General features: G+C 35.2%; 1 protein-coding gene across 1 annotated transcript in view; it reads left to right on the forward strand.

The window, feature by feature from the left end:
• Positions 1 to 9,682: 9,682 nt before the first annotated feature.
• Positions 9,683 to 19,534, forward strand: part of LOC140452304 (fatty acyl-CoA hydrolase precursor, medium chain) — a 58,117-nt gene continuing 48,265 nt past the window's right edge. The window contains exon 1 of the mRNA XM_072546472.1: positions 9,683 to 10,212. Within this exon, the coding sequence (XP_072402573.1) occupies positions 9,801 to 10,212 (412 nt within the window). The 5' untranslated portion in view covers positions 9,683 to 9,800. The remainder of the gene's footprint in view (positions 10,213 to 19,534) is intronic.

Consider the following 19,534-nt stretch of genomic DNA (forward strand, 5'->3'; position numbering starts at 1 on the left):
AAGAAATTAGAAGACGCATTGAAATAGCAAGATCAGGTTTCATGAATATGCGTAAAATGCTCTGTAACTCCAAGCTATCAGTCTCAATAAGATTGAGAACACTAAAGTGTTATGTGTGGTCTCTATTACTATATGGCTGTGAGACCTGGACATCAAAACAGTATGACGTCAACAAATTAAATTCATTTGAAATGTGGATGTACCGCAGAATGTTAAGAATAAGCTGGACCAGCAGAACTACGAATGAAGAAATATTGAGAGCAATGAACACACGCCCTCATCTGGTCAATACTATCAAAATTAGAAATACGTCATATCTAGGACACATAATGCGCCATAGGGAATTTGCAGCTCCAGGTAATATTAGAAGGCAAGATTGAAGGTAAAAGGGGCATAGGACGAAAGAAAAAAATCTTGGCTACGAAACATCAGAGATTGGACCCACACAAAAGGAAATGAATTAATTCATCAAGCCCAGAATAGAGAGAAATTTGCCATATTGGTCGCCAACCTCAACAGAGAAGGCACTTAGGAGGAGGAGATTCAGATTTCTCTATTTTTGTACATACACATAAATTTGTACAGAGCATATTATCATCCAACCTCAAAAGTCCATTGCTGAACATAGGACTCTTCCTCGTGTTTCCAACCACGCCAATCTTGCGTCGCTCTCATCTAGTTTTTATTTAGCCTTCTTAAATCCTTAGCCCTTCGTGGAGGTGGTCGACCGACGGCGACGCTTCTCTTGTCTTTCCTTGGTCACTATTCTAATAACCTAGATTGGCGTGGCATATTGTATTATATATTTTTTATTTTTATTTATATTATTTACACCTTTTAGAGGATTATTTGGATCTGTCCTTAAAATTGCATTTGTTTACATTTCTTTTTATATTCTTATTGGTCTGTCCATTTAATTTTTCTCTGCGTATTATAAGCATCCCATTTGTGTTTTCTTGTGATTAAAATTTCTCAAAACAATGGTGCCCTTTTTTGTGAATTCTTGTTTCCACTTTCCTTGAAACCTCACCCATTATCTTTAACGACTGAGCAATGGCGCTTTCGAGACACAAAACAAAGTGTATCAGTATCTTGAGTCTACATCATAGAAGTTCGGATTACTAAGTGCTACACATGCCAACTAACATTTCCGACAAGATCTTTTTCGACTATAGGGTCACGTGCTATTATTATACAACCGAATCTGTACAAAGCTCCAGGATATAATTTAGTAGATGCTACTGTGTTAAAAATCTTTCTCGAAATACGTACAGATCATTATAATTCATAGCTTCAACAGATAGGTACATCATTATAATACAGGAAAGATGTTTGTGAAACATTTCAGATTTTCAAGATTTCAGATGTGTATGATAATTTAAAATAATTTAATCCTACAATCCAGAAGTCAGAAGAACTAATTAATTATGGATTTATAACCTCATTGATGTTTGTTTGTTTTTAATAACAAATGGTTAATAATCGTAAAAATCGTAAAAAAGTATGTCCAAAAATGAGTTCGTACGGTGTAAATCCGTGGGTTTTGTTTTTTTATGTTATTGTAACAAATAACTGCATAAGGTAGAACATTGAACGGATGTTCATAGGGATTTTCAGCTTGATTAGCTCTTATCATTTCGCTTAGGGTTGCGTGAAATCTTTCGATAGAACCGTTATATTGTGGATGATCCACACTTGAGAAGGTTAGTTTTACGTCGTACAACTCACAAAGATCTTTCATAAAAGCATTGTCGAATTCACGTCCATAGTCACAGTGTATGCGTGATGGTGTGCCATAGTGTTGGAAAAAGACAATAAGATGATTGACGACTGATTTAGCTGTTTTGTCTTCAAGGGGATAAGCCTGTGTGAACTTAGTGAGCTCGTCTCTAATAGTTAGGGCGTAATTTCTGGTAGGGTATTCGAAAAGATCTATGTTAATTCTTTCGAACGGTGTTTTAGGTGTTTCGGTGGTGACTAACGGGTTATTTAAGTTTTTTTACAGATCTTTACTTTTTGACAGATTTCGCAGTTTTTTTTATAAAATTTTCTACATCCTCTGTGATGCCTTACCAATTATATTTTTGTTTTATTCTTACCCCGATGGAGATTGCTTTTACCATGGTGATAATGATCTAGTGTTTGGGGTATTCAATCCTGTTCCGGAGTTTTAATGACATCTTGACAGATTCTCAGTTTTATTTCCTTATCGGCAAAGTTAATGAAAATATTTCTAGAATTGGTAATTCGAGTTGATTTTCGACGTAATCGATTTGCGATCAGTCAAATTCATTTTGTGCGACATAAACGATATAGAATAGGTGTTGTACTACTGTATCAGGATCAAAAGGAAGGGGAATGATAAAATATTTCCAATTTTTGGCAGTTTTACTACTCAATATGTTAATCTTAAGTTAAAATATTGTTTATGTCGAAGACGTCGTCTAATATTTTGTGATGTATCTCTTCCATTTTATTTTGTCTAAGAAATGTGATGATGTTCTTATGAGATTTGTCTAGTAATTGATCATTAGATATTTCTATTTTAGAATAATCAATTAGTGATTTAGTTTTATACATTTCGACAAATCTATTAAAATGTCCAGTGATTTCTTCTTCGTCGATTTCATTTAGCTCTTCTTCAGATTCCGTATAATTCGAAGCTAATATATGTATTATATATTTTCTTATGAAAATTCGCACATTCTTTAAAATGATTGATTTTTATTCGAGAAAGGGCGTCCGCATTTTTGTTGGTTTTTCCCGGTTAATGAATGATTTTATAATTGTACTCCTCAAGCTTGAGACGCCATCTAGCTAGTCTGCTTTCAGGGTCTTTTATAGAAAGTAACCAGGTAAGTCGATGGTGATCAGTTACTAGGGTGAATTTTCTTCCGAACAGATAGGGTCGGAAATGTTTTACAGCCCTTACGGTGGCAAAGAGCTCTCGCTCAATGGTCGAATATCGTGATTCAGCATTACACAGGGTACGTGAAGCATATGCTATAGGTAGTTCTTTTCCAATGGGGCCTTGGGATAATATAGTGCCGATAGCGAATGCACTTGCATCTGTTGTGAGAACGAATGGTTCCTCAAAGTTTGGATAGGTCAGAATCGGGTCAAAAATTAAAGCGTTTTTTAAATCTTCAAAAGCCTGCCTGTAATCTGGATCAAAATTAAAAACAATGTCTTTTTGGAGCAGTCTAGTGAGAGGTTTAGAGATTTTGGCAAAATTTAGAATAAAACGACGATAGTAACCGGCTAGACCTAGGAAAGATTTTATGTCTTTCGGTGTTTTCGGTTCAAGAAATCGTTGGATACAATCGACTTTTGAAGGGTTAGTCTTGACGCCATCTTGGGTAATAAGATGTCCGAGATACGCCACCTCTTTCCTGAGAAATTCACATTTATCAGGCTGGATTTTAAGTCTTAAGCCTTTCGACGACGTTTGAAGACTCCAGTAAGACGGGAAATGTGCTCGTGAATGGTAGGGGAGTATACTATAATGTCGTTCATGTAGACAAGACATCGTTCGTTCAAAATACCTAAAAGAATATTGTCCATGATACGCTGGAATGTGGATGGTGCATTTTTAAGTCCAAAAGGCATACGAGTAAATTCATAGTGTCCGTTTTCGACGGAGAAGGCTGTTTTAGGAATGTCTTTGGGATCGATTTCGATCTGATGAAATTTGGAGGCAAGATCGAGAGTTATGAAATATTGACACTTTCCAAGCTGGTCTAAGAGATCGGAGATATTACGAAGAGGGTATTTATCATCAATGGTACATTCATTGAGCTTGCGGTAGTCTATTACTACTCGCCATTTTTGTTCTCCAGAAGAGTTCATTTTTTTGGGAACGACCCAAACAGGAGATGACCAAGGAGAAGTAGAGAGCCGGATGATACCTTCGTTGACCATCTTATTCACTTGAAATTTTACTTCCTCTTTGTGGACCTGAGGATATCTGTTTGATCTCGTAAAAATGAGTTTGGCGTTATTAGTCTCAATTTAATGTTTAATCTCACTGGTGAAAGAGAGGTTGTCTCCCTCTAAGTAAAATATGTCTTCATAATTTAAGCAAAATTTGTAACTAGTTCTTGTTCTTCCTCGTTAAGATGTTCTGTTCGAAGTTGAGATTTGATTTTGTTGGTACGGTTAATTTTATCAGAACAGTAATTTACCAAGTTATCGTTAGACTGGAAATTTAGGATGGGGTAGATCGAATAGGGTTCAATTACAACATCGGAAAAATCGATAATTTTGGGAATTGCGTTTGCATTTACTACGGATGTCAGAAATTCTCCTTTTTTATTTACGTGTACTAACGCGTTGGGGATATGGACTTTATCTTTTTCTTTTTTGTGCAAAATTGCATCTGTATTCGACAGATGACATGTTAACTTCTTGTATCTGGGATCTATTTTAATTTGATTAGAGGGTTCATTGTTACGCGAAATAGTTTCTACTTTGTAGAGTGATTACGTTTTAACGTTTGTGATTAGTTGTTTGTTTTTAATGTCTATTGTATATTCGTAATGTTCTGAAAAATCGAGGCCTAAGATTCCATCGAAATCAATATTTAAATTATGAATGAACACTTTATGGGGGTTTCCCACTTGAAATGGAACCAAAAATGATTCAGTGACAAAAATCTTTTGGTCTGTAGTATCCTGTATGGTAATTTTTTCGAGAAAACGTAGTTTGAAATTTTTCGCGGTATTTTCTTTAAAGATAGAGATACCAGCACCGGTATCGATAAGTAATTTAAACGTATTTGATGCGTCTTTTATATAATACAGGTTTTTTGAGTTCACAGCTAGAAGAGGGCTCAGAGAAAATTCTGTTCTTGAAAGTTCAGAGATGGGTTCATGTCGTCCAAATTCAGAGTTTGAATCTGATTCTGTATTTGAGGCAAAGATTCGTTCATTGAACTGACATTGTCTGGTGGGTGGTTCTGGTTCGGGACTGTGAGAGAATCCTAATAGTCTTGGCTATCAATTAAATCTGTTGATTGATCGAATGAATGGTAATAATCAGGAAGTGAATAATTATTATCAGAGAAATCTTCGTATTGGTAGCTTTCTATTGGAACTGGGGGGTCATTAACCTAGTCAGGTTCATAGTTAACGAAATGAGCTCTGTGCCTACCGTTCGAAAAATTAGGATTCTTATGTATTACAGAAGGGCGTACTTGTAAGTTATTTTGATTTGGTGTGAATTGAGGTCTTTGTTGTTCATTTGGTCTATTGTTTTGGTAATTATTATTTGAACTAAAAGTTTGTCTTTGAAAGCCATTGTTTTGAGCGTTATTAAAGTTTTGATGGCTATTGAAATTTCGAGAATTGTTAAAATTATGGGAGTTGTTGAAATTCTGCGAGTTATTTTGGGAATTTTGCCGAGAACGACATTCATTGTTCGAGTGGATCATACGTCCACAAAACGTGCATCTAGGTGGTTGAAGGACTGGCCTTCTGATGGGTTGATTGTTTTGATTGGGTTTTGGAGGATTGGGTCGTTTGATTTTCTGTATTTCGAAATAGGATAATTGTAACTCTGATACGGACCTCAGCTTCTAGAAGGTCTTTTAGATTACTAGCACGAATAATATTAGCGATTCTTGGATCAAGGCCTGTCAATAAGGTATTCAACGCCATTGATTGGATTAATACAATTTGGGCCTGTGTCTCTACAGCAGAGAGGTTAGATTTCTGTATATTAGCATGCATTTTTGCATTAAGGACTTGTTTGACTCTCTGTAGATCTTGTATCAAAGAAGATTGGTCTCTAGTGTCCCCAAAATGGGAAGTAAGAAGCTGCTTGATTTCTAGATATGATAATGGATTTCTTGAACTTGTAAGTTGAGCTGCTCTTCCGCGTAATTTATTTTTTATGTGAATTACTAATAGTTGTTTTTGATCACGCGTAGAGATATTGTAGGCATAATCACAAGCATTTAAAAATGTGTGTAAAAATATCTGATCGCCTTCAAATTCGGGTACGTTAGAAAATATTTCAGATAATTTATAAGGTTCTGTTTCAGGCTGGTTCTAATTGCGAGACGCGGGACGAGAAGTGTTGCCGTTATCATTCATAGTGGTCAATAAATCTATAAACGAAATAAAAATATAAGATTATGGATTGATTAACTAAATAATTAATCAAATATAAATAGCAAATAATAAATCAAAATTAAAATACCAAAATAATAAATCAAAATATCGGAAAAGTATTTTTCTAGGACAGTGTCTGATTAGCGGAATAATCGACAAAAATAATCGTTTAATAAAATGAAAATAAAAAAAAGTTGACGATTTACAGAATAACCGCCAAAAATTTATAATTAACGAAGCAATCAGCAAAATATTCAAATTCGGGATGAACTTATCTATTAATTGAAAGAATAATTAATATTGGAATATCGAACAGTATATAATAATAAATAATATAAACAAAAAATTATATACGAGATGATTCAATGTCGTCAAAAAACATCAAGTCGTCTTGTTCTCGACAGCTGTTCTACCAGGGGCTTCACTTGGTGTTCATTTCGTAGATTTCTGCAAAGTTAGGACGCAACTGCTTTTTGGAGTTCTGGTTCAACTGGTTCTTTTTCTGATTAAAGGATTGGAATCTACCGTTGTCAGTTAAGTTCTTCCTTGTTCTTTTCCAAATCCTACTGACTGCGCCACTTTTTTTTATCACGAAACACTTTTTGGACTTTTTAAAAAATAATTTTATTTCAAAAATACAATGCAAAGTAACGTGCAATAATTTTAATAATATTGAACTTAAAAACTTAAATATACTGAACAAAAATAAAGAGCGACAAGTGGTTTTATAATATTAGTAACTGCTGACTCAGTGGGAACGTGTAAAAACCTTGGGTCCCGCTGACTCTGCTGGTATTGCATGTGCAGGGATCCTTATCGGCTCTGGTAGTTGGAAGTTGAAACCTGATACCCGGGGAATGATCGTGATAAGAAACATTGGTTGGTACAGTGCATATAACATATATTATTATAATCAGAGCTGCATCCAATCTTTTTAAATTCTTTTTTTCCCAATTAAATTCACCAGGGCGCGTTTCCTAAACAGAATTGCAGAGAAAGTTAAAGTTGAATTTCGCAATGTAAAAACCTTAATAAATAATTTAAAAATAATATTTCTGAAAGAAATACTGTTTCTGAAAAGAAATCACTACGTGTACAGATATATAGGGAGATGCTCTGCGATATTCCCTTGTCACCAGAATCAGTATCACCAGATGGGTGACTTGACTTAAAAGTGTTATTTTTTTAGCTGATTACTGCGACGGTATGATTTACGATAACTGATCGAAGAAATATCAAAAGCCCGAGTGATTGTAACCATCCTTCGCTTAAATTCCTCAAATAACGATTCTCCAACCAGGCTTAATATTGGCTCAGGGAATCATCAGCAATAGATCTCACTCTATGCGGTTCCCAACAAACCACTCATTTTTCTTGGAAAGTTTTACCGTACATTTATGCTAGCTACTACTATCCCATTCAAGTTTCATAATCTTTTACTTGCTCCCCATTCTAAGAATACGTATACATGGAAAAGCTTCTCAGATTACATTTAAGCTGCTCTATTAAAAACTGTAATATAACAGAAAATATTGACGTGACAACGTCTTAAATTAGGTTGTGGCTCGGAGTCATTTAAGAAAAAGTGTAACGCCCGCTCACGTCTGTTACAGTGAGTCGCCGAACGAGAGAGAGGCCCACCGGACCGGCGAATGCCTTGCGTCTCTCTCCCACTCAAACATGATCGGTCCGCTGCGCGCGGCACTAGAGAATTAGGCGCGTTGAATCGCTAAAGTTGAAAATCGTTAAAAGTATCGTCAGCTGTGTCTGTAGTGAAAATGTGGAGTGCTTAGATTCGTCATTTACAACAACTACAACAATAAAGGTAAATAATTGTACACTAATATTTCATTATCGTAAACTATGATTGATTGATTAATTGTTAGATTGACACAAAAGTTGAGAAACTGAGTTTATAGGTTATGTCATACTATTGACAAATGTTGATAGTGTTAAGTAAATTATTAGTTTAAATCACTCTGCAATCAATCGTAATTCAGTCGATTGAGAAGAAACAGCGCGTATTGCTAGTCAAACATTTAAAATACCAAATTATAACTTCTAACCTGTCAAAACAGGGCGACCAAACAAACGAACTAAACCGACCAATCACCACGCGCGGAGTTAGAATTTAACTGTGTTTAGCAAGAATTTCAAATTCCAATTTTAGTAAATGTTTTAATTTTCAACTTTACCATTTACATTTACAAATTTTAATTAATTTCAAATTTATTTAGCAAAAATTTGAACCTTCGATCTGAATAAGTGTTTCGATTTTCAAATTGATTCTTTAAAATTAAAAATATTAAAATATATATAATCAGAAGTGAACGTCACATAACATTATCTGTACTTATTATTATTTAATATGTAGGCAAATACATGTGACCATACTTGGTAGACACAATTGGAAATAGTAATTTTTTATAACTGAAAAAAATAAATATATAAAATACTGGTAGCAAACAATAACTTCAATGATCGATATTTCCGCAACTAATTGATATATCGAAAAAATTTTCAAATAAATTTTGTAGAAAATAATAAGATCAATAATATAATATAAAATAAATAATATATAAAATACCTGATAAATCGGTAATGCAATTCTTATTTTCAATCAATTCCTTGTTCCTATTGTGCAATTTAATAATATTCATATCAATAAATATTCTACCGAGAAAAAGACGTTGTCACGTAAAATCTTCGCCCGTAAAACCGACTTTACAGGCAACCGATTTTTTTTTTTGGCTTAGACTTATCGTCACAGCCAGACACAAAAGGAATAAGACAGTATCTATTATTATAATTTACCACAATATTTATTATAATAATAAAAATAGGTAAATTTGTTTTATTTTATTTTTATTTATCTTGTGGTCAAAATAAAATATTTTAAAATATATCAAGAAATAAAGCTTTTAAACTATTTTTATAAAAACAAAAGCATATATTTAAATTATAAATAAATATTTGCACATTATTTGTGCAAATTTGTACATATTATTTAGCATCTTTTAAAATGCATATTGCATGCATATTTTAAAACTTCTTTTAGTGTATATTTTCCAGTATCTAGTCATCATATTTATTAATTATTCCATTTATTTATTAACTTTATAAATTGCAATTAATAAATAAAAATAAAATTCTGTGGGACGTTATTGCTTTTGTTTTCGAAATTATGTTCACCGCTTTACATATTCTGCCGAAAACACATTCTTGTTAATTTTTCTGATGTTATCATTTTTTTCCAAGGTTAGCAGAACGAGAAAGTCTTCTAAAATTGCTAAATATAGCTTAATTAATTCAAAAAACGGAACCATGAAAACTAATAATTAGCGTCGGTAAAAAAAAGGCTCACGACCTTATAATAAATTTTTCAATCAAAACATTGCATTTATCCAGATTATCTGGAAAATAGTGCAGCATTAGTCAATATTTCATGGGAAAACTAGGTGTGACTTTGCTTTCTTAAACAAAATTTGACCTGTTTAGAGGAAAATTTTCAAATTGATCGCTCAGATTGTAAATCGCAGGGGGAATTCATCACGCAAGATATTTAAGACACGATTCAGTGAAATGTACAGTCGAAACGCGAAACTACCCTAGACGGTCGTGGTTTCCTCGCTCTCTGCAAAATCACGACGATACGAGAAATACCGGTGTGAGTGCATTTTCTGAAAAATGTTTGGTAGTTTTGAAAGAATCTTCCTACATCGCTCTTCCACATATTTACTAATATATATAGCAGGAATATGTTTATCCCTCGCAAAGGATTTTAAAACAATTATAGACATCCCCAATCAAGGAAAACTTCGAGGGGTTGAACTGTCAAAATTAAGAATACAAAAAATCATAGCTTACTATGGTATTCCATACGCTCAAGCTCCGGTGAATAATCTGAGGTTTGCACCACCTGTAACTGATCCGTTACCAGCTTGGGATGGAGTTAAAAATGACACCGAATATGCTCCTTCCTGTTTACAAACCGAGGAGGACTATAAGGAATCAGAAAAACCGTTCCTGCAGTTAATTTCCAAATTGAACTTTACTTTAGCAGAAGACTGCTTGTACTTGAATGTTTTTATACCGTATGGTAAGTTCAAATTATCTAACAAATATATATTTAAATATTAACTAAAAAAAACGACTAAATATCAGAAACACTGACTGGAAATTCTTTGTGCAAATCTTACCTTCCCATAACTTACACCACACTTTGCAGTTTACAATCCACATCTTTGCATCTTACTTTTTCGCCTCAGCTATTGTAGATTATATTATAGATTTCAAAGGAGTCTGTCTGTAGATCTATATTTATTCTAATAGGTCTAACCGGTACTTATTATGTTAATCAACATTTTAAGATGTAACTTATCTTAAATATTTGGCTATGTGAGGTAGTACCTCAATGCCCAGATATAGAAAGGTAGATACATACCATCCACCCCAGAAGTTTTGGATAGTATGAAGCTATGCCGATAGCCCATTTAATTCTAATTGTTGATGATCTGCATTAAAATTGATCAAGCTATACTCCATTTGATGGCGCTTTAATGATGATGAAGTTTTATGCTCTTCTTTTTTAGCTTTTCCCTTTTCAGGTGTCGCTGTTCCTTAGTCTTTTTCGCCACTCATTTCTGTTCATCCTGTCGTCTTCATTTAAATCTTTCTCTCTGAAATCTTTTGCCACATAGTCCTCCATCTTCTCCTCAGTATTCCTCTACCTCTCTTTCCCTAAATTTCTGACAGTCTTATCGTTCATATTTATACGGCTGTCGTGACCAAACCATTGCAGTCTTTGTTCTTAAACCTTTTTTAAACCTTCTTAAAACACCCTGTGTTCTAGTCCAGGGACTTAGTGAGGAGACTTGAAGCAAACCAACTGTCACTGGAAAACTTTTAGTCAATTCTACACAAGTCTTTACTTTGGTGTATGCTCCCTAATATGTATCCTTCACGAGCCTTACGTACTTCTCAGAAACCCATTTCTCTCTCATACATCTCCATAGATCTTGTCTAGGAACTCTATCGTATGCCTTCTCAAGATCTATAAATACCAAATGTGGTCTTCTCTTCTCACCGTCTTTCTCCATCAACTATCTCAAAGCAAACAAGGCATCCGTTGTCCTCCAAACTGTTCTTCTCCAATCGATGTCTCTTTCCTTATCCATCGCTCTACAGTTCTCTCCCAAATTTTGATTGTGTGCAACAATAACTTTACCCCTTTATAGTTCTTACAGTACTGAATGTCCCTTTATCTTTATATAATGGTACCATTACGCTCTCCCTCCATGCATTGGGCATCCATTCTACATCATATATCCTACTCATCATTTGCCATATTACATCAACCCCTTCCTCTCCTCCAAACCTCCACAGATATTCCATCAGGTCCTACTGCCTTACCATTCTTCATCCTATTTAAAGCCTCAACAACTCATCTCTTGGTATCCACGGCATTACATTGTTATTTGGGATCCCGCATCCTGTCTCTCGTCTGGTGTTCTTCATTCTGCAACTTTCTTAAGTACTCATACCATCGTTGCTTTATTTAAACCTCGGGTCTTAGCACTCTTCAACGTTAGTCAATTCTTTTGATAACTTATCCCTTAATTCAGCAATGCTATATAAATTTTTTAGCATCTCGGCTGTTTCCAAATATTCAAACAGTTTTGCAGACGATGTTTTCCTATCAGTAGTAGCTACAGCGTCCTTTGCTTCCCTCTTTGCTACCTTGTATGTAACCTTCTCTTCCTCTCTTTTAGTATGATGCAGTCAAGTGGCTTGTCTCAAGGCGTCTACTTTACTTCACTTTTCTTTATAACCATTATAGTTCTTTCACTATCTCTATCTCTAATGTTTTTTCCTTTTCATCTCTCTCGAATATTCACTCAGATGTTTCCGATTTTCCTAGCTATGAAACAACAATTTAACCAGGATCTTCATTGTGATCATCTTACCTTAGGTCACCTCACACTCAGGTCATTCCCTATTACGACAATGTCACATAGAGAGTATATGCACAATATATAACGACGTCAGTCTTCTCTTTGCCAATCTGTTTCCGGTAAAAGTAGAAACAGCCTTACCTAATGAACACCTTAGTTAGAGCATAGTCTATCTTTCCCTGCTCATGGATAATCCAGTTTAGATGTTATTGATAAGACACCGAAACCAATCCACCATCTCTTCCGTCCACTTCCTTTCTACTCATTCACCGCTAGTTCATTTTTACGTTTTTGATCTCTTTATTCCCTTTTGTCTCCAGCAATTGTTACTGTCTGTCTCAGCTATCAGATTTATCTGTGGTACACCAGGTAGCATAACCACCACATCTGTTAGCACAGTGTGGTAGCCACTACACATACTGAGAAGAATTCTTGCGGTTTTCTTTTTGATCCCAAAAATCTTTACCATGTCTTCAATCATACAAGGGTATGGAGACCAAGGATATGCCCTAAATTCGTCAACAGCCGACATCAGTCTTCTAGAACGGACAATACCACACCTGCTCTCTTAAATGCGCTTAACAGACGCAGCCATCCTAAGGTTCTGCTGTAGGTTCAGCATATCGTAACACAACTCTTGTACATCATAACCTGCAATAACCTTTTTCGCACTGATCTTTAACTAACTCCTCTTTTATTACCCTACTAACAACACTAATTATGTTTTACAAAGCCAGATACAATTCCCAGTTCACATTTCCTTTCAATTTATATTTTGGAATAGTCGCATCTACAACCAATAGATCGTAGGTGTAACCTACGAATAAAACGCACAATGACCTCCTTATGCGCAGAATTTCATCATAATATATCTTCTACAAGATTGATCTTAAGGCTAGATCTTCTTAACTCACAGAAATTTTCACTTCAGATGCTTTTACGGCCAATGTTTTTAAAAATTTATAGTTTTCTACTATCCATAATATACTTAGATTTTGTGCTTCCACATTTAGTTTTTTTTTCTTTATGACTATAAATTAGGCATTTTTATATATTATTTTTATTTGCAAAACTCAACAGATTTGGAAGCCTAGGTCTAAAATACAATAAATATAATACTTATATATTACAAAACTCCTATGTTGTAAGTGAGGTGGCTTTTTGTCGAATCATGCTCCTTGCCTATTAAATTAACTTTGCTATTTTTCTTCACCCACCCATCTCACTCCCTGTACTTTTATGAAGCGACTGATGCTTGGTTGGTTATACAGTTCCTCTATCTTCCTGTTTGTTCGTCGCGTCATATATTTCACCGTCTTTTTGCCTCCATATATATGTAGCTCTGAGCATCTCAATTTCCATTTCCATCTTTTCAATTTCTACGTATTTGTTTTTTTCATTGGCCATACTTCATTACCATATGTCAATTTATGCCTTATTACCGTTTTACATATCCTTAACTTTATTTTCCTCGATACGTATTTGGATTTCATCAGTGGTCTTAGGCTTCCAAACTTTTTATTTCCCTTTTCCAATCTGGAGTTCAGTTTCCATTCTTCCTGACCTTTTTCGTTTATAATAACCTTCAAGTATATAAAATGGACTACTCTCTCGAAATTATATTCTCTTAATTCATTAGATATGAAAGTAAACTGTCCCTCTTCTTTTTGCTCTGTATTTCCGAGTATCATGTACTTTGACTTTTCCTGGTTTATTTCTAGGTCAAAATCTTTTGCCTTCTTTTCTAATCTTTTTATAACATTTCTTAATTATTTTCTTGTTTTCGTTAGAATAGCAAGATCATCCACGAAGGCCAGATGTTGATATTCATTAGTAAAGATGAATCCGTTAGTATGAACTTGGCTATTTCTGATTATTGTTTCCAATACCAAATTAAAAAGTACAGTGAATAATGGATTTCCTAGTCTAAGACCTTTCATTTCAAATTGATCCGATGAGAATCCTTTCTTAACTACAAAACTGATTAATCTTTGGCCATTATCATTTATGTCTACAGGTTTGCCTCTTCCCCCACTTTTGCATTGCTATCACCGATTACTATTTATATATCATGTTCTGGTAGATGCTTTCTGGTAGATGCTCATATGGATCCGCCAGTTGCTCTTGGAATAGGTGTTTTGTTTCATCATCTTTTTCTTCGGATGGGGTGTGTATGTTAATTATACTTATATTCCTTTTTTTTCTCTTTATTTATATTACACATATTCTGTCTGAGATAGGGCGGAAGGACATAATTTTATAAAATTTTGTGTAACTGCGAAACCTGTTCCAGCATCATATCTTTCCCGCCACTCTTAAATAGGGCCATGCCCTCAACTTCCGTTATTTCATTTCTCATTTGTTTAGTTTCTTGTAAAGCCATAACATATATGTTGTATTTCTTTATCTTATTGGGTAGCTCTTTAAATGCTCCCCCATAAACGACCCTCTAATGTTCCAGGTCGCTAGTATTATCTTGTTTGTGCATTTTCTCTTTTTAAGCTCACCTATCAGCTCCCTTTTTCCTCCTTTCTATTATTTTTCTTATTTATACTTTCCAACTTATTATAACCAGAATTCATTGCCTTGCTCCTTGCTTGGGTCGTTTATCTTATATCATATAGCTTCATTTCTGCATTAACTAATTCTTTAATCTTTACCTTTTGATATGTAAGCCCCCCGAATTTTAAAAATGTACTTCAATGTAAAAATTATGGCGGTATCGCGTGATTTGAAATATGTATATATCTCACAAGGGAGTATCTACACGTAGTTAAATTATAGGAGTAGGACGATTATATTCGTGAGTAAAGAATTGAGAAGAATAAGTCTAAAAATGTGTATAACTTTAACTAAAGTTAAAGTATATTCTGGAACAACTCCAGATCTAGAAATAAGGAGAAAAAAATGTTCAAGGTTGTGTGTTTTCGTCAATAGTGATCAACACCATATTCCAAAGTCATTATGTAGAAAAATAAAGTTATTTGCATACCAAATAATTCTTTGAGATATAATGACGACATAGTACTGTTCAGAATCTAGCGAAGTTTAAACAGGCTAGTTGTAGTTTTTATTCACAAAACATAAAGAACAGAGTTTATTTTTTCTAATAATTTTTTATGCTGCTTTTTAGCACAAATCCGCTTTTCATTAGTCACGTTTTCTATGAATTGTAGCCTAATTTTTAAATCAATAGAGGCATTCTCTTAAGTTTGCAATCACCATTCTTTCGATAAATTAAATCTAAAGACACTGGTTCTTTATGTGTATTGCCTTTCAATCAATCAATTTGACTTTATGCTTACGCGTTGTCAGCTTTGCTAATTGAGTTTCAACGGAGTTGAAGTCAACAAAAAACATTATATACAGACAGTCATAGAAGGTTTTACGGAATGATTCGAATTAGACATTGGAAATGGGAGGGGAGGGAATACTGTGTCAACAACATTATTGTACATTATTTCTCGTCCAGTAGTTTGAAGTATCTTCTTCTTAAGGTGCCTTATTCATTTACTGAATGTTGGCGACAATTCTGACATACTTGTGCGGCCCTGAAAAGTGCATTTGTGTCGAGGTTTGCACGTTCCTTTATATTATTTAGGCACGAGAAAAAGAGTCATTTCCAGATGGATCTTTTTAATTCCATTTCCTCTCCATGATCAACTTTAAAAATTGGTATTTAAAATTCAAAATATGCGACCCAGGTAGGCTGCTTTCCTTCGCTTCACTATTTGTAGCAGTCCTCTCTTTCTCTCTATTCGGCGTAATACTTCGAGTTGGTTATATGATCCGTCAGGAAATTTTAAGGATTTTTCTAAACACCTATGCTTCGAAGGTGTCAAGGCGATTCATGCCGTTAGCTTTTATCGTCCAAGTCTTCACTACATATAGCAGCAGTGAGTAAATGTAGCATTTCAAACAACGGTACCGTACTGTTAAAATAAGACTCTTGTTGTTAAGCAGAGGTCTCTGTGTCTGGGTCAAGGTCGTCAGTTATCTAGCTTCCGAGATATCTGAACTTGGAGATTTGATGAATTCTATTGCCGCTCACATTTATACTCAAATGTATATTCAGTATTCTGCTAACCACCATTACCTTCGTTTTATCTGTGTTAATTTTTAAACCAAGTAGACCAATTTTTTTTTTGAGTTGCGTTCCTGACTTTATTAGAAGATTGTTCATTCCATTACATGAAATCAACTTTAACTTAATAATACCCGTCAGAAAAATCATAGCAGGTGATATGTGTTTAAAAAGACTATATTCTAATAAAGTCGTCCCAGGAACGCAACTTAAAAATATTGACTATATAGACCGTGTGCCTTTTTGTGTACTGAAAATGACATATGAGATAAGCAGAAAAAAAGAAAATTTGGAGTTGAACCAAGGTGATTTTTCTGAAAATTGAATTTTCCTTATTACAAAAAATTTGTTTGTTTCCACGATTTTATTCCTTATGCTATTTTATGAATTGATAGAGGAATATTAATTCTATTTTAAAAAAAATTGGGATAAGGGTTACTGGTGCCTTCAATGTATTAATTAAACCTAAACATGTAATATTAATCTGGTCAGTGTCTGTGATTTTATTTTTCATGTCACTTGGGATTTTGTTAATTTTCATGATAAGGAAGCTGCAACAAAGGCATAACCGCAAGTCGGGACAAAAGAAAAATTATACCTCGGAAAAGTTGCGAAAATTTTTCAGGATCGATCGGCGATTCTATCCCTTATGCCATTAAAACTATACGATGCTTATAGCTAGAATAAATACTTTGTTTTATTGGCTTAATAATTCAAACAGTTTATATGAGGAATAAGTCGTACATTTGTTAAAAATTTTTTAGTGAATTTCCACGATTTTCTAGCTTATGAAACTTTGCATACATATAGAAACTATATTTTTAACTGATCTGAAAAAAGGCATAAGTGGTACAAGTTGCTTTAACACACACACACACACACACACACACACACACACACACACATGTGATCAACCCTGCCCCTAAGGAACATGTGTATACCATTGTAAAGTGGGATCCACATGTCCGAAGATCAAACCAGTCACACTTCGCTATTGAAGTGGTACCTATCTGAACCCCAGGCTTTTCCTCCACCCATCAGCGTGTGACTTACGTGAGGAGGCTTATGATCTGAAAATTACTTGGGGTGCCCTGGGTAATTGGACACCCTCTGTTTTTATTGACTGTGGTTAAGCCACCTAACTGTAGGGATAGAGCACATATCGGCTTTTCTCCCTATTTACTTTACTGACTCTATAGAATTTGCTCTACCTTGACATCGGGACTGGTGTCCCTAAAAGAAAAAGTGTGTGTTTCGAACAGAGAGCCACCTGCCTGAGCTGATGACTCTCTGCCCGAAAAGAGTGTGTGCTCTTACACTCAGCCGCCGATTTGGCAAAATAAATTTTGTTCTCCTCGCCGGCTGAGCATCCGAGTAGGGTCCGGCCACTGAGCCCATGTATGCCACACATGACCTCGGTGCTCGGAATTCGCGTTTAGATCAGCATACGATTTGCCTGAGGGGCCTATGCCTAACGGCTGGTATAAAAGGCCTGACGGGCTTTTTATACATTTTAATTTGGGTTTATTAAGTTTTTGGACAATCAGCATATGACTTTCGATGTTTTGCAGAAGACACGATTTTTTTTTGTTTTTTTTTATCTTAACTACTACTACTAATCTAACTTAACTATGGAGTGTGCATTCCCAAGTGTATACTGCTCTCACACACCTCGGTGTATATTGTTCTTATATACTATCATTTTAGTCTCGCCAGACTGAGACTGAGTTGCTACAGCCATCCAAACTCATCCAACCAGCCATCTCTTGATTGGCTGCAGCAACTCCGCCTCATTTTTTTGGTGCTCACTGTCTAATAATTCGTGTGGCTGTGTGGCTATTCTTGGTTTGCTCTGAATCCAGCTATTTATTGCTTAGAACGTCTGTGTACCGTTCTAATATTTTCGTCGTAGTCTATTAGCTCTCTTAGCAGTCTGCTTGGGTGGTTTCTTAGCCAGTTAAATATTTTGTAGGCTCTTTCATCCATTTTCCTTAATATTCTTTCCTGCCCAGAATCTCTGTATAGATTTCTTAGGGGCACATACCTTGGTAGATCTATTGCTTCCCTAATCATTTGGTTTTGTGTCGTTTGGATTTTTTTCCTGTTGCTTTTGCAGGTGTGTCCCCAAGCAGCGGAGGCGTATGTGAGCGTTGTTTACTATTCTCATTTCTGTTTTATAATGTAATTTGCTTCTTCTACCTATCAGTCTGAAGAGCTAGTGTTTTAGTGCTTTGGCTTTGTAGCCATTTGCTTGACATGTTCGGTGAATGTTAGATTTTTGTCAAGTATTATTCCGAGATATTTTGCTTCGTTTCCCCATTCAATGGGGGTATCATCTATTGTTACTTCGTTTTTTGGTATAGGTACTTCTGTGATGTTTGTACACGATAGCCTCTGTCTTATCTGGGTTTAGGGCGATTGTCCACATTATACACCAGCTTTGGAATCTGTCTAGTGCTCTCTGTAGAGAGTTTGCTGCAGTGTTCGGGTTTCTTTTGCTGACTGCTATGGCCGTGTCGTCTGCATAGAGGCTTAGCAGGGTTCCTGGTTCTTTCGGTGTATATTGTGTACAGGTACGACGACAACACAGCCCCCTGAGGCACACCCGCCTCCAGAGTTCCGACTTCGGACAGGGTTACCCCTATCCGAACTCTAAACCTTCTGTTCGCTAGGTATGACGCAAGGAGACATGTCATTGCCTCGCTGTACTCTTGTTCGTTTATTTTATATAGCAGTCCCTGGTACCATGCTCTGTCAAAGGTTTTATTGACGTTGAGAAAGGCGGCTGTTGTACACATTTTATCGTTGAAGCCTTTTGTTATATATTCAGTTAATCTATGAGTGTTCGCTTCTGAACCCGAATTGAGCTTCTGGTATGATTCCCAGGGTTTGAGTTTCTTCATTTAATCTTTTTAGTATTACCCTTTCTGCTATTTTGCTCAGCGAGGAGAGCAGGCTGATGGGTCTGTAATTTTGTGGGAACGTGCCATTTTTTCCTGGCTTGGCTATCATGATGACATGTGCCTCTTTCCATCTGTCTGGAAAGTATCTCAGCCGAAGTATGCTGTTTATAATGTTTGTTATATGGACTATCGCTTAGCCGGTAGATTTTTCAGAGCTCTGTTGGGTATGTTGTCCGGTACTGGAACTTTTTTGCATTTGTCACTTTTATTATTTCTTTAATTTGGTCGGAAAGGTGTGATTTATGCCTTTTCTGCCCTTTCTTTTGCATTAACATTTAAAATCATTTTTATCCTTCTAATTTATTACTGCCACTAGGAAATTTTTTTTAAAGTGCAACTTATCTCTTATCTCTTATGAGTTGGCATACAAAACATCAATATATATATATATATATATATATATATATATATATATATATA

Source organism: Diabrotica undecimpunctata, chromosome 10 (assembly GCF_040954645.1).
Source record: "Diabrotica undecimpunctata isolate CICGRU chromosome 10, icDiaUnde3, whole genome shotgun sequence".
Taxonomy (NCBI): Eukaryota; Metazoa; Arthropoda; class Insecta; order Coleoptera; family Chrysomelidae; genus Diabrotica; species Diabrotica undecimpunctata.